Raw genomic sequence first — 17,170 nt, 5'->3', positions numbered from 1 at the left:
GCTTTGGGGAGATCTTTTATTTTTAGAGCATTAACTCTGTGGAATGGCCTGCCTCGGAACCTCTGCTGCATTTACAGTAGATTCACTTTTAAAAAGAATCTTAAATTGTTTTTAAATTGTTTTTAACACTGTAAATGAATTTTTTGTTTTTGTTTTACACTAATGTAATTTTAGCTATCTTAATTGTTACAGTAGGTTCATTATGCATTGTGTGTACTGACTTTTAACAATTTAGTTTTTTGCAATAGTGATTGTTTTTGTATGTTTTTTTGTGTGTGGACCCCAGGAAGACTAGCTGGTTGCTATCGCACCAGCTAATGGGGATCCCTAATAAAATAAAATCAAAAATCTCTCAGGATTACCCTAAACCACTCTAAAACCATACTTATATTCACCACGGTATAAAACGGGAATGTATTGATGTAAATATTTTTTCTTTTTCACATCTTGAACGATAGATACTCGATGTCAAATGGGCCATAGTATTGCATCCATAGCTATAATATAGAATATAGTTATAGCCCTGCAAACAAGGTGACCGACTCCATTGGTTTAATGTGTGGCAGCGCAAAGCCATATCCCGGAAACAGCGTGGCAGTGAATGAGTTAAATGCAATAAATACCTGTATTTATTGATATTGCTCTTGTGTGGACATTCACATTTGTTTGTATTTGAACCGTGGCGAGCATGTATCCTATCAGGTTTGTCACAATATATAAAAAAATATATACGTTTCCCCATGTGGAATGCACTCGATTGGATAAATGCTGGTGTTCTAGTGCGACATCTAGTGGCTGAATGTTGTCTATAGCACCTTTAATACATTTCCACTTATTCTTTGGACTTGTACACCATGAGGTCATCGCAAGTGTTTCCTCCTGTGTTCCTCCAGGTACATGGAACCGTCTACCCCGGAGGCAGGCTCCTCCCACCCTTATGAGGATCTGGAGGCGGAGCTTCCCTCTACTCTCCTAGAGGAGCTTTTTGGGGTCACCCTCCTTGTAGGACGCCTCAAAGACCTGCCTGCTAACGTACAGAATGCCTTCACCATACAGCACCACGGAAAGGTACTGATCATCATACTGTAATTACCTTCACCATACAGCACCAGGGAAAGGTACAGATCATCATACTGTAATTACCTTCACCATACAGCACCACGGAAAGGTACTGATCATCATACTGTAACTACCTTTACCATACAGCACCAGGGAAAGGTACAGATCATCATACTGTAACTACCTTTACCATACAGCACCACGGAAAGGTACAGATCATCATACTGTAACTACCTTTACCATACAGCACCACGGAAAGGTACTGATCATCATACTGTAATTACCTTCACCATACAGCACCAGGGAAAGGTACAGATCATCATACTGTAATTACCTTCACCATACAGCACCACGGAAAGGTACTGATCATCATACTGTAACTACCTTTACCATACAGCACCAGGGAAAGGTACAGATCATCATACTGTAACTACCCTCACCATACAGCACCAGGGAAAGGTACTGATCATCATACTGTAATTACCTTCACCATACAGCACCAGGGAAAGGTACAGATCATCATACTGTAATTACCTTCACCATACAGCACCAGGGAAAGGTACTGATCATCATACTGTAATAGGGAGGTGTAGTGGTTACGTCATTTTCGTTTTTTTCGTGTTCCACCCTCTATTCCACTTAATGTATTTCCCCATTGCCCATTTCTAAATCGGCTCGTTTAAAACACGTAAAGCACGGACATTGGAGAGAGAGTCGGACTCATTACGCGCAACGTGAGTCTGAGTATTACGGATACGGAGTGCGCACTGCGTTCCGTTGTCCTGGAATGGATTTGGTAGCTGTCATTTCTCCGTCTCCGTAGACCGCTTTGGAGTCGTAGTGAAGATTGATTTATATGAAAACCGATTGTAATTTAAGCAAATCACACGCCATTCCGCAATAATTCAGAATTCCGTTTTAATATCTCAATTCCGTGAAATCAACCGCGATTCCGTGATAGCCGATTCCATAGGGCCCTACCAGTTCACACTGGAATCTGATTTGAAATATCGCTCTGAAATCCTGCAAGACGTGACTTTGTTGCAGGAAGTGGAAGCTGTGGAGCATGGATAGTACACATGTTACTGCGAAAAGTTTGTTAGCTTAGCGAGTAATAGGGCGCAACGTGAATTATACTATAAGCGTTGGCGTTTCTTGCCTGGACACGCTACTATTTCCAAATCAAATGTATATAATAGGTATTATGTTTCAAAGGGTGGGCGACACTGCCATCTGGCAGTATGCGGCCGGTATTGCACTTTGGCGATCTCAAAATCCTTTCATATGGCAACACCGAAGTCAATGGATGAATAATGAATGAAAATAGCGAATAAAAGAAAAAACAACCAAAACTCGATATCTCGGGTCTGGCAATTAAAGAGTTAAGGGAGTATCTTTAATTTTTTACATGTTTCTCCCTCCAGATCTTCCCTCCTTCCTGGCACCTGTTACACCTTCACCTGGACATCCACTGGTCCCTGCTAGAGATCCTCCACCTGCTGTCTCAGAAGATGCAAAGTACTTCCCGCTACCTATCCCCTAAAAGTGGATTTGGATTGCTTTATGATTATGACTTATATAATTACATTATATAATTACATAATAACAATAATAATAATAATAATAATAATAATAATAATAATAATAATAATAATAATAATAATAATAATAATAATAATAATAATAATAATAATAATAATATGTTTTACAATTAAAATGTTAAGAAACTGGTGTTCAGACTGTTTGGAAAATCAAATTGGAAAATCAAATTGGAAAATCAAATCGGAAAATCAAATCGAAGGTCAGATCAAATCATACATTTGGTAAATCGTTACAAGTAGTTCCCCTGCCAAAAAAGAAAAAGGCAAATCCTGGAAATTGAATATGATGATGTGGAAAGAGATGTTTGGAATGTTGGAGAGATTTGTGCAAAAAATAAAAATATAAAAAAAAAAATATAAGAAAGAAAAACTTAAAATATGCTGCATTTTTTTTTTTTTTTTTATGTTTTACTAAAAAAAAAAAAAAAAACAAGTAGTTCCCCTGCAGGTGGCCTAGAATTTAATCCTGTCAGAACCCTCTCCTCTGTGTCACTCTTACTATGTTCTCTGTGTCACTGTATCTTCTCTCTGTCACTCCTTTGTATCTTCTCTCTGTGTCACTCCTCTGTATCTTCTCTCTGTCACTCCTTTGTATCTCTTCTCTGTGTCACTCCTCTGTATCTTCTCTCTGTCACTCCTTTGTATCTCTTCTCTGTGTCACTCCTCTGTATCTTCTCTGTGTCACTCCTCTGTATCTCTTCTCTGTGTCACTCCTCTGTATCTTCTCTGTATCTCTTCTCTGTGTCACTCCTCTGTATCTTCTCTGTGTCACTCCTCTGTATCTTCTCTGTATCTCTTCTCTGTGTCACTCTGTATCTTCTCTGTGTCACTCCTCTGTATCTCTTCTCTGTCACTCCTCTGTATTTCCTCTGTCACTCCTCTATCTCTTCTCTGTGTCACTCTATCTTCTCTGTCACTCCTCTGTATTTCCTCTGTCACTCCTCTATCTCTTCTCTGTGTCACTCTATCTTCTCTGTCACTCCTCTATCTCTTCTCTGTGTCACTCTATCTTCTCTGTCACTCCTCTGTATTTCCTCTGTCACTCCTCTATCTCTTCTCTGTGTCACTTCTCTGTGTCACTTCTCTGTCTTCTCCTCTATCTTCTCTCTGTCACTCCTCTGTATCTTCTCTGTATCTCTTCTGTGTCACTCCTCTGTATCTTCTCTGTATCTTATCTGTATCTCTTCTCTGTGTCACTATCTTCTCTGTGTCACTCCTCTATCTTCTCTGTGTCACTCCTCTGTATCTTATCCCTGTGTCACTCATCTGTATATCTTCTATGTGTCACTCTATCTTCTCTGTCACTCCTCTGTATTTCCTCTGTCACACCTCTATCTCTTATCTGTGTCACTCCTCTGTCTTCTCTGTGTCACTCCTCTATCTTCTCTGTGTCACTCCTCTGTATCTTATCCCTGTGTCACTCATCTGTATATCTTCTCTGTGTCATGATTGATTATTGAAATAATCTTCTCCACCAGAATATGAATAAGCACAGTATGTGTCTTTCAGCTCTGGCCAAGCCTGTGTCTCTGAAGCTGACCTACCACTCTCTCCCCTAGGCCAGGTGGTGTACGCCCACCAGTTTGTGGACCTGACGGGAGAGAACCTGACCGACACCAGTCTGTTTGAGGAGCACCTGTGCAGTCTGCTGTGTGACCTCACCGGCCTGGCCTTAGGCAGATACAGCAAGGTGGGTGGGCGGCTGACCTCAGCACTGTCTCCTTACCTGGCCTGGCCACAGGCAGATACAGCAAGGTGGGTGGGCGGCTGACCTCAGCACTGTCTCCTTACCTGGCCTGGCCACAGGCAGATACAGCAAGGTGGGTGGGCGGCTGACCTCAGCACTGTCTCCTTACCTGGCCTGGCCACAGGCAGATACAGCAAGGTGGGTGGTCGGCTGACCTCAGCACCGCAACAAGTCAATACCAGAACCAGGCAACGCCATTTCAGGAAACTCAGTAAATAATTGTTCACAGAAGTATAAAAATGGAAATGTGACTTATTACGTTTTTTATGGAACTTAATTTAAATTGACATGTGACATCGGAAAAACGGTCAAGCTACAGGATGCTAAGGTGTGCTTACTGTTAGGACTGGAAGGTCTACTGAATATGGAGGTATACCAGATATGAAGGTCTACTATTGCTATTGTGCTATGTATGACACTACGTCATCTCTTCAGATCCAAGAGCATCACCACTCTGATAAATAAGCTTGGTCACTGTGAGTCATACACATACTCCATTCAACTTGAAACGGCTCTGGCAAATGCAATGGTGGAAAGTTCTTCATTAGTCAGCAACTCCGGTGTTATCAATGGGCAACCTGGTGGAGCAGTCTTCCACAGTGACTGGGACCATTTTGATCAGCTAGAATCAGATGTATATGGAGCAGGGTCCATCATACTGCCGCAGGGATCTACATGCAAGATCTAGGTTCCTGTGCAGATACAGAAGCACTTACCTCAGCACAGCCTACACAAGAGTCCTGTGCAGATACAGAAGCACTTGCCTCAGCACAGCCTACACAAGAGTCCTGGGCCCTCATTTATCAATGGTGCATACGCACAGATATGTGCGTAACCCGTGCGTACGATCATTTCTAAGCAAAGTGTGGGACTTATCAATTTGAACTTGTGCTTGACATTGTGCGTATATCTATGCACAGCTCAGACCATGCGTATATGGCGCCCAGCGGTAGAATGAGAAAACTGCACGCACCATGAGACTGACTTGCATGCATTAGTTTCAACTGTCACTGACGTGTTCATATGAATATGATCCGTAATTCATTATAGTTAATTGTAAAATAGCAACATTCTATATTCCGTGCGTAGGAACGGAAATAGAACACTTTCTACGCATTGTTGATAAATGAGGGCCCTGTACAGATACAGAAGCACTTACCTCAGCACAGCCTACACAAGAGTCTAATCCTAACACTCAGCCTACAAAAAAACAGCGATCATTTAAATGTCCTGCCACAGAGCTGCCAACTTACTACAAGTGGAAACGATCTGAACCAACTAACTTGGTGTCATCTAGTTCAAATAACTCAACCACATACACTTTGCTCGTGAAATAAACTCTGAGGATCAGCGCATCCCTGGTTTGTCAGGCTGGGTGTCTGTTACTGGCCAGTTTCCAAAATGCCTCACCACAATTGGGTACTATCCCATGATCAATGCTCCCATAACTGACTTGGCAACCATTCAAGAATGCTTTAGATGCAGCCAGGCTGCGTCTATTGAAGCTGGACAAGAGTACACCATCAGTACATTTGATCTAGGTGTTTGCATGAAAGCATACCCTCTAGTGTGGGATGAACCTGAAAAATACAAAAAACATATCCTCATTGTTGTGGAGCATACTTGAAAGGCATAGGCAAAATATACTGTCATGGGAGGGGATGGGTAGAAGTGGCTTTGGAAGCAAAACTGATCACCACTGGCTGGAAACTCATGAACCACTCTACACAATGGATGAGAATTAATCTAATCTCGCTGAAGTTCTCTCATCAGAAGATGTATCTCACCCCGTGGCAGAATATCATGCATTCAGAGAAGCAGTGAGAAATGGGGAGCTGGGAGAAACTGGACAGTTTTGGATGGAATACATGGACTGCACCTGGCTCGTCCTGTCAATGAATAAGGCAATCAAAATGAATGACTGCGAAGTGACACCCTCAAGTTCAAGTTTCAAGTTTGTTTATTATTTGTCATAATAAAATACAGAATACTTTATGATGAAATGCTTGTTTCTGTATGAGCACATCAGCATTCAAAGGCAAAGGGAAGGTACGACCTATGAAGATTCTTAAAGTTTATCCAGATCTTTGCTGAAGTGGGGAACTCTTGGGAGCTTGATGAGCGGATTCTCAGTGGTGTTGAAGAGTTCACCTGTCGCCTCCATGGTTTCAGTCGTCTAATCAAGAAGGTTGATGAGGCAAGAGAGATTAAAGTCAAGAAGATGTGTGGCTCAAGCCTTGAGCTTCGACAGGGTATCTCTATTGACCTCTCCACCTTTCCACCTTGCAAGAGGGTCCTCTTACAGCACATGAGAAGAGTCAACTTCCAGGCATGTGTCTGGAAGAGGGCTCATGAGCACTACCCGGAGATCCCATCCCCTCTCGACCATGGATTTCATATTAACACAGAGACTGGCAAGCTAGAACCACTGTGGTTTGAGGTTGACGTCATCCCCAAAGCCCTTGTCGATGTCTTGGCAGAAGAGGAAACAGATGAAGATGACTTAGCAGATGAAATCCATACAAATATGGATGATGATGATGAGGAAGAGGAGGAAAATGTACATTAAAGTAATTTATAGTCAACTAATGGATCACAGCAAATAGAGTAAGCAGCAAAAGGTCTAAGAACCAAAGAAATGTATTCTATTTTTATGTTTATGTTTGAGCTGTATTTTCTCCATTTGGCTGTATAGAATATCTATCTACAGTTTAGTAATGTTGATTCTATTTACTTCTTGATAACAGACTGCACACTAGAGTCATTTAGTTCATTGTGTTGCCTTGACTTTGCTCTTCAATAAATTTCATATTTGGTTTTCTGTGACTGAACCCTCCTTTGCTCAATCTGTTTTATGTTGCACCCTGATACCCTGGTCCACCTGGGGGCATAACATTATTCACTTTTCATGTAATTCACTTCAGATAGTAACAATACATAAAAAGTCTCAACTCTTGTTTAAGATATTGTTTAGATGCAAGAAAACATGCTTAATCCCATTTGGAAGGGTAATGCTGCATGTTCCGTTTTCTCATATTTGAGGTACAATGGAGAACTTTGGTCATAGCAGGTGTAATCTTCTAGATAGAAAGGTCATCTTGGACTCAAATTGAAGCTTATAAATGTGGGACATTTTTTATATCCATGTGAGGCAGCAACTTATACAATAAAATACTTTAAAATGATCACTTTGATGACAATTTGTCAGGCAGACATAATTTCTTTTGTCTTTTGGGATATTCTGAGGGTGATATTTGACAATAGAAAGGTAGTAAGCCCCGGAGTATTATTCTGATACTTTCCCCCATGTGTCAGGATACTAGGATACTGTGCTACCTGTAACTGTTGTAGTTGATATTTTTAAATTATTTTTAAACGCTTTTAATTTTTTTACTCTGGTGTTTACATTTCTGTGAATATTGTTTTTATTATGTACTGTACAATCATCGTTTCTGTAAATGAGGGAAACCTCAGATGCTTATGATTTTAAATAAAGGTTGAAATGAAAGAAAAAAAAATACACCATGCAAAGTTTCAGACTTATCTGACCATTTATACAGTACCCTCATATTTGCAATTACATGATTTCACCAGAAGCTTTTCCCAAAAAGAGCGTTTTTTGGCCCCTGAGGCCACAACGGGGCTGATTTGGGGGTGGTCATTATCAACGTGTGATGGCCCAAGGTATGGGATAACAGGAAATAATAGTGAAAAAAAAGGTAGCAAAAAAAATCCTGATTGGTGGACCTGGCTCCCAGCCTATTTGTACTATACCATCGTCCATCATATATACATTCCGTAAAAATAAAGATTCCTTGAAAAATAAAATAAAATGGACCATTTTGAATGAAATAGGACCATTCCAATTGTATTATAAGGCTGACAAATACATGTAATATGTCATATCACACTGTAATTTGTACTGTAAAACTATTCCATTAAAACTAAGAAAATATGATATGCACTATGATATTTTGGTGCATCCGTCTTACTTACTATGTTAACTACACCCTCTACTGTTCCAGGTGAGACCTACAGAAGCGCTGGCCAGTCACCATTACCTGTGTGTCTGCACCAAGGAGCTGTGGGTCCTCATCATACACCTCCTGGAGTACAGGAGCAAAGTGCTGCACACACAGGTGACCCACAGCTCAGCGCTTCACACACTGGTGGAACAGTTTTCTAACGATACATTATTATTTATCTGTAGCTGATATACAGTTTTCTAACTATACATTATTATTTATCTGTAGCTGATATACAGTTTTCTAACGATACATTATTATTTATCTGTAGCTGATGTACAGCTGATATGTTGACTATCAAGAGTCTTCAAAGTTACTCGTTAATACAAAAGGCCATTTTAAAGTGTTTTGTATATTTATATAGATGTTTCAACAAAACACAAGGTTGTGTGTGTGTGTGTGTGTGTGTGTGTGTGTGTGTGTGTGTGTGTGTGTGTGTGTGTGTGTGTGGTTATCAAGCACATGTTCCTCCTCAAACATTAACCCTGTGTTTTTGTGTCTCCCTCTAGTCTTTCTGGAGCTACATGAACGCTCTGCTGCGACCCCTGGCAGCAGGGAAGCCTCTACCAGAACAGTACAGTGGGCTGCCCACTCACTGCAAAGACCCCCTGGGGTTCACGTGGTGGTTGGTCACTCACCTGGCACTGCTGGGCCAGTACAGCCGCAACGGAACCTTACACAATGAGGTAGAGACCAGTATAGCCATAACAGAACCTTACACAATGAGGTAGAGACCAGCATAGCCATAACAGAACCTTACACAATGAGGTAGAGACCAGCATAGCCATAACAGAACCCTACACAGTGAGGTAGAGACCAGTATAGCCATAACAGAACCTTACACAGTGAGGCAGAGACCAGTAGAGACATAACAGAACCTTACACAGTGAGGTAGAGACCAGTAGAGACATAACAGAACCTTACACAGTGAGGTAGAGACCAGTAGAGACATAACAGAACCTTACACAGTGAGGTAGAGACCAGCAGAGACATAACAGAACCTTACACAGTGAGGTAGAGACCAGTAGAGACATAACAGAACCTTACACAGTGAGGTAGAGACCAGCAGAGACATAACAGAACCTTACACAGTGAGGTAGAGACCAGCATAGCCATAACAGAACCTTACACAGTGAGGTAGAGACCAGTAGAGACATAACAGAACCTTACACAGTGAGGTGAACTAGAGAATCACTGTAGTTAGAAATGGAAATGTATTTAACTTGCCTGCCTATTGAACCCTTGCTTCAGATACTTTAGTCAGTTTTGGAAAGTATTTTCCTTCACTTGAAATGTGGATGTGATCACCTGAAGGTACTTATCCACTGCGTTGAACTATGAATGTACATATACACACTCCGTTTTAACATTTTACATAATTAGGTTTGAAAAGGTTATTAATCTGAAAACTTAATACAGATTTGTACAGTTCTCTGTCTGCATTTATCCATTTTTAAGAAGGTAACATATATTTGTATATATCATAAATATATAACATGATCAAATCAAACATCTTGTTTCAAATATCTGACATCCATTCAAATACCATTATTCCTCGGTTTGGACAATGGCGTTAATGACATATGAAGGATACCTAGTTAGGATACCAGCTCATCACATGGAGACCAGCATGGTGTAAAGTCAGGTGATCATAGTACTTTATCCACAGAAGCAGCTGGAGGATAACTGGAGTTTAGCAGAAGAGCTGCTCAAGTCAACATGCAACACTAAGGTGAGCAGTGGCTACAGGTTCAGTACCAGCGATGATGCCGCTACAATAATTAATTAATCATGTGGTCAGGATTATGTGAGATAATCAATAGGGGTGGGGGAAATATATCTTTTGCATGCTGATATTATATCGATACAGTTACGCCAAGTATCAATATAAAAAAGATACTTTTTTTTTTACTGCAATACAAATTATTGGAAAGAGGTGAACAGATGTAAAACGTTATCTTATTAGAGTTACAGATATTGTGGTGGGTCTGTCTGATATTGTGGTGTGTTTATCTGATATTGTGGTGTGTGTGTATGTGTATATATATATATGAATGTGTATATGTAATGTATGTGTGTCTACATGTATGTATGAATGTGTGTGTTTGTGTGTGTATACATATGTATGTGTGTGTTTGTGTAGGGAGGTTTGCAGGAGGAACACATCAGGATGCATGTCCACTGCTGTCTGAGCCTGAGTCTGCTGTGGGAAGTCAGCAGCAGTGCTGTGTCCACCCTGTGGGATCACTACAGCAAGAACCTGGTGAGAACTAGACATGAGAGACAACTGGAGACCGTCATTAACTCATTCATGGCCAGCCATGCTATCCATCCTTGTACTCAATGGGCCACCGCTTTAAAAGATAGGGATTTTCACTGTGTCTCGCGGTGTTTGCAGGGCTATATCTATATTCTATATTATAGCTATGGAGACAATACTATGGCTCATTTGACAGTAACTATCCCTCGTTCAACATGTGAAAAAGAATGAATTCTTTCATGTATACGTTCGCGTGTTATACCGTGGTGAATATTGTATAGTTTCAGAGTGATCCTGGCTAATTCCTGGTAACTGCGTTATGGAGCGATATGTGAATTTGGCTAAAAGCGTTTGCGTTGCTCGCCTGGACGCCTGTAGCTGTTCCGCAACCGTTCCTACTTCCGGGGTAGGCCTGATTGGCCCCGACAGGCACGTGATCCGCTACTGCTGGAGTTCGCTTCGCCTTTCACATCGCTGCCATTGGCGAAAGCAGACAAATGAATGACTAATTCGGTCAGAAATAACGTAACTAATAACGTTAGTAAGCACTGCTTATATGCCTATTATGTCTGCGGGGTACAGTAAACGTTTCTCCCGGTACATTCTGAAGAGCACACCGCTGTATGTTGGAGAACCAGCGGTCTTCCTCACTCGAGTGAGACTAAAGCCGTGCACTGCACAGTCTCTAACAGTGTAACAGTAAGAAGCATTTTGGATAAAAGTATTCTGTACTTCTGTATGACAACAATGTATGCCTTTCAAATGTTAAATGATTAAATGATACACAGCGAAATCTACGCTCTCGCCTCTCATCCTGCTTTCGCCAACGGCAGCGATGTGAAAGGCGAAGCGAACTCCAGCAGTAGCGCGCTTGCTCCTGGGGCTGCCGCGGGGCGTGGCCGCGGCGGGTCACGTGCCTGTCGGGGCCAATCAGGCCTACCCCGGAAGTAGGAACGGTTGCGGAACAGCTACAGGCCGCCTGGACGCCTGTTATTTTTCTACAACGGAGTTCGGCGATTTGCGAATCTGATTGGCCAGTGTCATTTCTGGTCATGTGACGCGTACGCCCAATCGTGGGACGGCACGTTTCTACACTGGTTAGGCTTAGGCGCTCGTTCGAAGACGGTTATGGTTAGAGTTTGTCTTAGAGCATGGCGATAGAACGCCTGCCCTGATTCCGACGGTTAAGCTTAGGCACTCTTTCGAAGTTGGTTAAGGTTAGGGTTAGGCGATAGAACGCCAGGTGCTTTGCAGGCTGTTCGACGCGGAAATGGGCAAAGACACAGCTTGTCACGCTATTGGGCGCACATGTCACATGACCAGTGAAAGGGGGGTGGGGGTTGTTTTTTGATGCTTTGATCACCAGCAACGGCATTCGTTTTGAATACTACCGGTACATACGTTGATTGGCTGGATTGATATGAAATCATTGTAGGATCAAGGTGGAATTGACGTCAGATAGTCCTTACCTTTGATCGGGGTTATTCCAAAAAGAATATTCCAATTGTCTGATCGCGATTTCCAGTATTGATGTCGATCGGGTCCCTGACATGAAGTGGCACAAGATATGACTCAAGTGTGCTGAAGGAGTTTCGAAGTGCTCGGATGAAGCGATTTACTTGGCTTGGTCTAAATTCTCCGCCCGGACGAAATTAGATGTGACACACAGTGTGAAATAAGGGTGGGCGATACTGCCACCTAGCAGGATGCGGCCGGTATTGCACTCTCGGGATCTCAGAATGATTTCCTATGGTAACACTGAGGTCCGTGAGCCTGTAATAAATAAAAAACACGAATAAAAGAAAAAACTATCTAAAAACCTAATATTACGTGTTTGACGCTCAACGGTTGGCGAGCAAACACGTAATATTACGTGGTTGGTGCAGAATGAGTTTTTAAAACTGCTTTTAAAAAATATATATATATTTTATGTTTTTGGTAGATTTCCACTGTTTTTTTTTTTTTTTTACTACCGGGCAGTCCGGCAGAGTGTGGTAGTGAAGGGGTTAAAAAAAGTTTTTAATCAAACTTGTTGAAATCAGCAGGAACCCTGAAATAGACTTGGCCTACAAGGTTTCCTCTCTGTCCCTCCTCCCCAGAGCGGCTCCTTCACCGTGCCCTGGTTGGGGCTCTCTGGCCTGGGCAGCGTGTGTAAGACCCCCCTGGCTCTCCTGGAACAGGCCCGCAGCTGCTGCTCGCCCTCCCCGCCGCGCTCCCCGGGACACACCCAGCTGTACCGCTCGGCCAACTCCTTCCGTATCTTCCTCAGGATGCTGTCCCTCTGCCTGGCCGGTGACGGCGCTGGTGGAGCCCCCCAGAGGCAGATCAGGGGAAGGTGAGGAGGACGGTGGATACGCCGATTATTGTTAGAGGCCAATACCGGGATAAATGAGGGTCTCATGTCAGAAATAAAAACAAAACCACTTCTGCATTTGGATGCACAGAAACATATTAGATGTCTCTAAAAAAATATATATATATTATATCTCAATCATATTTTTACAATGAAGACCCAGAGTCTTACATTTAGTCATTTAGCTGACACTTTTATCCAACTCAACGTACAAGTCAGCAGGAAGGGTACAACTCTGTCGGATAAGGGTAAGTGATATTGTTCGTCAAACCGTGCTGAACTTTAGTGCTTCACTCTGTTCAGTAGAACTACATGGAGGGGATGGGTTCTCTGCTCTGTCGTATCAGTGACGTGGTGCTACAGTATAGCAGTGTCCCCTGGGCTCGGCGTTATTTCTCACATTCACATCCCTTCTATGAAGTGGACATCCCAAGCATCTGACCTGGAAGTGAACGCAGCCTGGCGGAGGACAGGTGATGTTAGATGGTATTCAGGATACTGAACGCAGCCGGGCGGAGGACAGGTGATGTTAGATGGTATTCAGGATAGTGAACGCAGCCTGGAGGAGGACAGGTGATGTTAGATGGTATTCAGGATACTGAACGCAGCCGGGCGGAGGACAGGTGATGTTAGATGGTATTCAGGATAGTGAACGCAGCCTGGAGGAGGACAGGTGATGTTAGATGGTATTCAGGATACTGAACGCAGCCTGGAGGAGGACAGGTGATGTTAGATGGTATTCAGGATAGTGAACGCAGCCTGGAGGAGGACAGGTGATGTTAGATGGTATTCAGTGAACGCAGCCTGGCGGAGGACAGGTGATGTTAGATGGTATTCAGTGAACGCAGCCTGGCGGAGGACAGGTGATGTTAGATGGTATTCAGGGAATGGAGCCTTGAGGACAGGGCTGTACGTTAACTTTTTTTGCACATAGCACTGGTGCTACAGAGGTTGATAGTTTTGTAGCACAGGCCAAAATCTTGTAGCACAAGTATAAAACGTGTTATATTTGTAACAGTCACAAATGTGCCTATTGTATTTGTGTTATTTAGTTGCAGTGCCATGTTTGGCTGTCATTTAGTATATCGCCATGTGTTATTATTACTATGATACTCTCATATGCTATTTTAAATTAATATCATAAACAACATAAGGAATATTAGCATAATTTTGAGTGGACTGAAGGAATGAGTCAGCGTTAATAGTTTTAAATGCAAATAATTTATTGAAACATAGAAGTGGGGTCGGTTGGGACACACACACACACAATGGGGGACCCTGATGTAAACAAGACAAACGTCTTTCTCTGGTCTGCATCCCCTTAACAATTGTGTGTATTGAGCCGTACTGTACCCATTCTGCAATCTGTTAAATAAAGTTTTCATTCATTCACACACACTGTTTCAACTCACCACCCCCGCATCATATTGTAGTCTAGTCTGTCTTCAAACTTCCACTCCTCTCGAAACTTGTATTTGAATATCATCATTATCTGTCCATCCTCAGTTTACTATAATATACTCCTGTCCTGAGTCCTGAGTGACTAGTGACTTCATCGTCTTTCCAAACGCACGCACGCACACACACACACAGGGAAGGGGAGAGAGTGCCCCCCATTTCCCTTTCCACACTGTGTCTGCTGGCTCTGCGCCCTCTGATCAGGATTAGCTTGTTAGCTTGCTAACGTTGTAGTGATTGTAATGGTACATAAACGTTAATTTCGGGCGATGTGCGCATAAAGGAATGGCGACGGTGCAAAGCATGTAGATGCATTTGACCCGTTGCGAGAAAAAAAAAACACCACGGACTTATTTCGGGACGTGTAGGCGCACTGCTGTGTTAACGTGCACCAACCGACCAACGCGCTGCTCTTCTAGCAGAAGCACGGATAGGGCGGATACGACTCGTCGAGTTGTCACAAGAGTTTTTTCAAAATAAGAGTATCATATGCACCTGAACGTTGCTAGCTTTCGGAGCCTAGCTGGAGCTGCGCGTGGGCAGAAATGAGACCCGCTACAGGATTTTCAAAATAAGAGTATCTATATGAACCGAATCCCTATCGCACCAGTGCTACTGAAGTAAATCCATCCATCGCACAGACAGCTGTTGCTGTAGCACGTGCGAGATATATGTCGCACTGTACACCCCTGCTTGAGGAACTATTTCAAACTTAAGCTTGGTTCCGCTATTGATCTTAAAGGTGTGTGTGTGTGTGTGTGTGTGTGTGTGTGTGTGTGTGTGTGTGTGTGTGTGTGTGTGTGTGTGTGTGTGTGTGTGTGTGTGTGTGTGTGTGTGTGTGTGTGTGTGTGTGTGTGTGTGTGTGTGTGTGTGTGTGTGTGTGTGTGTGTGTGTGTGTGTGTGTGTGTGCGTGCGCGCGCTGTGGTCTTGTGTGTGTGTATTTGCCAGGTGTGACACAGACTTCCACAGCCTCTTTGATATTTGTTCAGGCCCCCTGGTGGAGCAGCTGTCTCCAGAGTCAAACACCTGCTCTCCAGCTCAGACCAGAGCCAAGGAGCCTCCCACTGAGACACACACACACACACACACACACACACACACACTATGAGACCACACTGAGCCCACCTGCTCCCTAGACTAGGAACATGTCTTTAGGGTGAGTGTGTGTGTTCTGTGGAGGGGTGCAGGATGAAAGACAGGGCGGGGGGGAGAGGAGCATGGCAGCAGGAGAGAGACCAAAGGAGCTGAGGCTCTGAACATCAGAACCAGGCCTTGTGGACTGTTCCGTCCCGGCTGGACGCCAGGGAGAGACAGCGGCAGATAAATCCGTCTAATGACTTCCCTCTGTCTGGAACGTGCTCAGCAGCGCCGCAGACATGAAGGCTAATTAGCTAACGAGCGCGGCGGTTAATTCGCCTTAACGAAGCAGCGGCGGTTTCCAGCACAGAGAGGGAGATAGAGGGAGAGGGAGGGAGGGAGAGAGAGAGGGATAGAGCTGGGGGTGTGGGTGGTGGAAGTTGGCAGCAACCGGACTATGCTGGGACCGGTCCAGAAGCACCCCCCGCACCACCCTCCCTCCCCCCTTGGTGTCCCCCCGGGAAGAGTCAGGCGTGCCGACTGCGTGGCAGAAACGTTCCGGCAATGTTCCCGCTACTGGCCCAGCTCTGTGGGAGGCTCTGTGTGGGGCTCTGAGAGGCTCTGTGTGGGGCTCTGAGAGAGGCTCTGTGTGGGGCTCTGAGAGGCTCTGTGTGGGGCTCTGTGAGAGGCTCTGTGAGAGGCTCTGTGTGGGGCTCTGTGAGGGGCTCTGTGTGGGGCTCTGTGAGAGGCTCTGTGTGGGGCTCTGTGAGAGGCTCTGTGAGAGGCTCTGTGTGGGGCTCTGTGAGAGGCTCTGTGTGGCTCTGTGTGGGGCTCTGTGAGGGGCTCTGTGAGAGGCTCTGTGTGGGGCTCTGAGAGGCTCTGTGTGGGGCTCTGTGTGAGGCTCTGTGTGTGGCTCTGTGTGGGGCTCTGTGAGAGGCTCTGTGAGGGGCTCTGTGTGAGGCTCTGTGTGTGGCTCTGTGTGGGGCTCTGTGAGAGGCTCTGTGTGAGGCTCTGTGTGGGGCTCTGTGAGGCTCTGTGTGGGGCTCTGTGTGAGGCTCTGTGTGGGGCTCTGAGAGGCTCTGTGTGGGGCTCTGTGAGAGGCTCTGTGAGGGGCTCTGTGAGAGGCTCTGTGAGAGGCTCTGTGGGGCTCTGTGTGGGGCTCTGTGAGAGGCTCTGTGTGGGGCTCTGTGAGAGGCTCTGTGTGGGGCTCTGTGAGAGGCTCTGTGTGGGGCTCTGTGAGGGGCTCTGTGTGGGGCTCTGTGTGGGGCTCTGTGTGGGGCTCTGAGAGGCTCTGTGTGAGGCTCTGTGTGGGGCTCTGTGTGAGGCTCTGTGTGAGGCTCTGTGTGGGGCTCTGTGAGGCTCTGTGTAAGGCTCTGTGTGGGGCTCTGTGTGAGGCTCTGTGTGAGGCTCTGTGTGGGGCTCTGTGAGGCTCTGTGTGAGGCTCTGTGTGGGGCTCTGAGAGGCTCTGTGTGGGGCTCTGTGTGAGGCTCTGTGTGGGGCTCTGAGAGGCTCTGTGTGGGGCTCTGTGTGAGGCTCTGTGTGGGGCTCTGTGTGGGGCTCTGAGAGGCTCTGTGTGGGGCTCTGTGTGAG

General features: G+C 44.5%; 1 protein-coding gene across 4 annotated transcripts in view; it reads left to right on the top strand.

Moving 5' to 3' along the window:
* Positions 1 to 17,170, top strand: part of mms22l (MMS22-like, DNA repair protein) — a 94,929-nt gene that overhangs the window by 14,643 nt on the left and 63,116 nt on the right. For 3 of the 4 annotated variants that reach the window (XM_084336909.1, XM_084336910.1, XM_084336908.1), the window contains exons 6-13: positions 894 to 1,068; positions 2,484 to 2,577; positions 4,220 to 4,350; positions 8,433 to 8,546; positions 8,942 to 9,118; positions 10,102 to 10,164; positions 10,576 to 10,695; positions 12,792 to 13,027. In XM_084336909.1, coding sequence (XP_084193035.1) covers positions 894 to 1,068; positions 2,484 to 2,577; positions 4,220 to 4,350; positions 8,433 to 8,546; positions 8,942 to 9,118; positions 10,102 to 10,164; positions 10,576 to 10,695; positions 12,792 to 13,027 — 1,110 coding nt within the window. The remainder of the gene's footprint in view (positions 1 to 893; positions 1,069 to 2,483; positions 2,578 to 4,219; positions 4,351 to 8,432; positions 8,547 to 8,941; positions 9,119 to 10,101; positions 10,165 to 10,575; positions 10,696 to 12,791; positions 13,028 to 17,170) is intronic. The other variant, XM_084336911.1, reaches the window with a different exon arrangement.

The sequence above is a fragment of the Notolepis coatsorum genome (genome assembly GCF_963971535.1).
Source record: "Notolepis coatsorum genome assembly, chromosome: 19".
Taxonomy (NCBI): domain Eukaryota; kingdom Metazoa; phylum Chordata; class Actinopteri; order Aulopiformes; family Paralepididae; genus Notolepis; species Notolepis coatsorum.
This window is presented reverse-complemented; position numbering and strand designations above follow the sequence as displayed.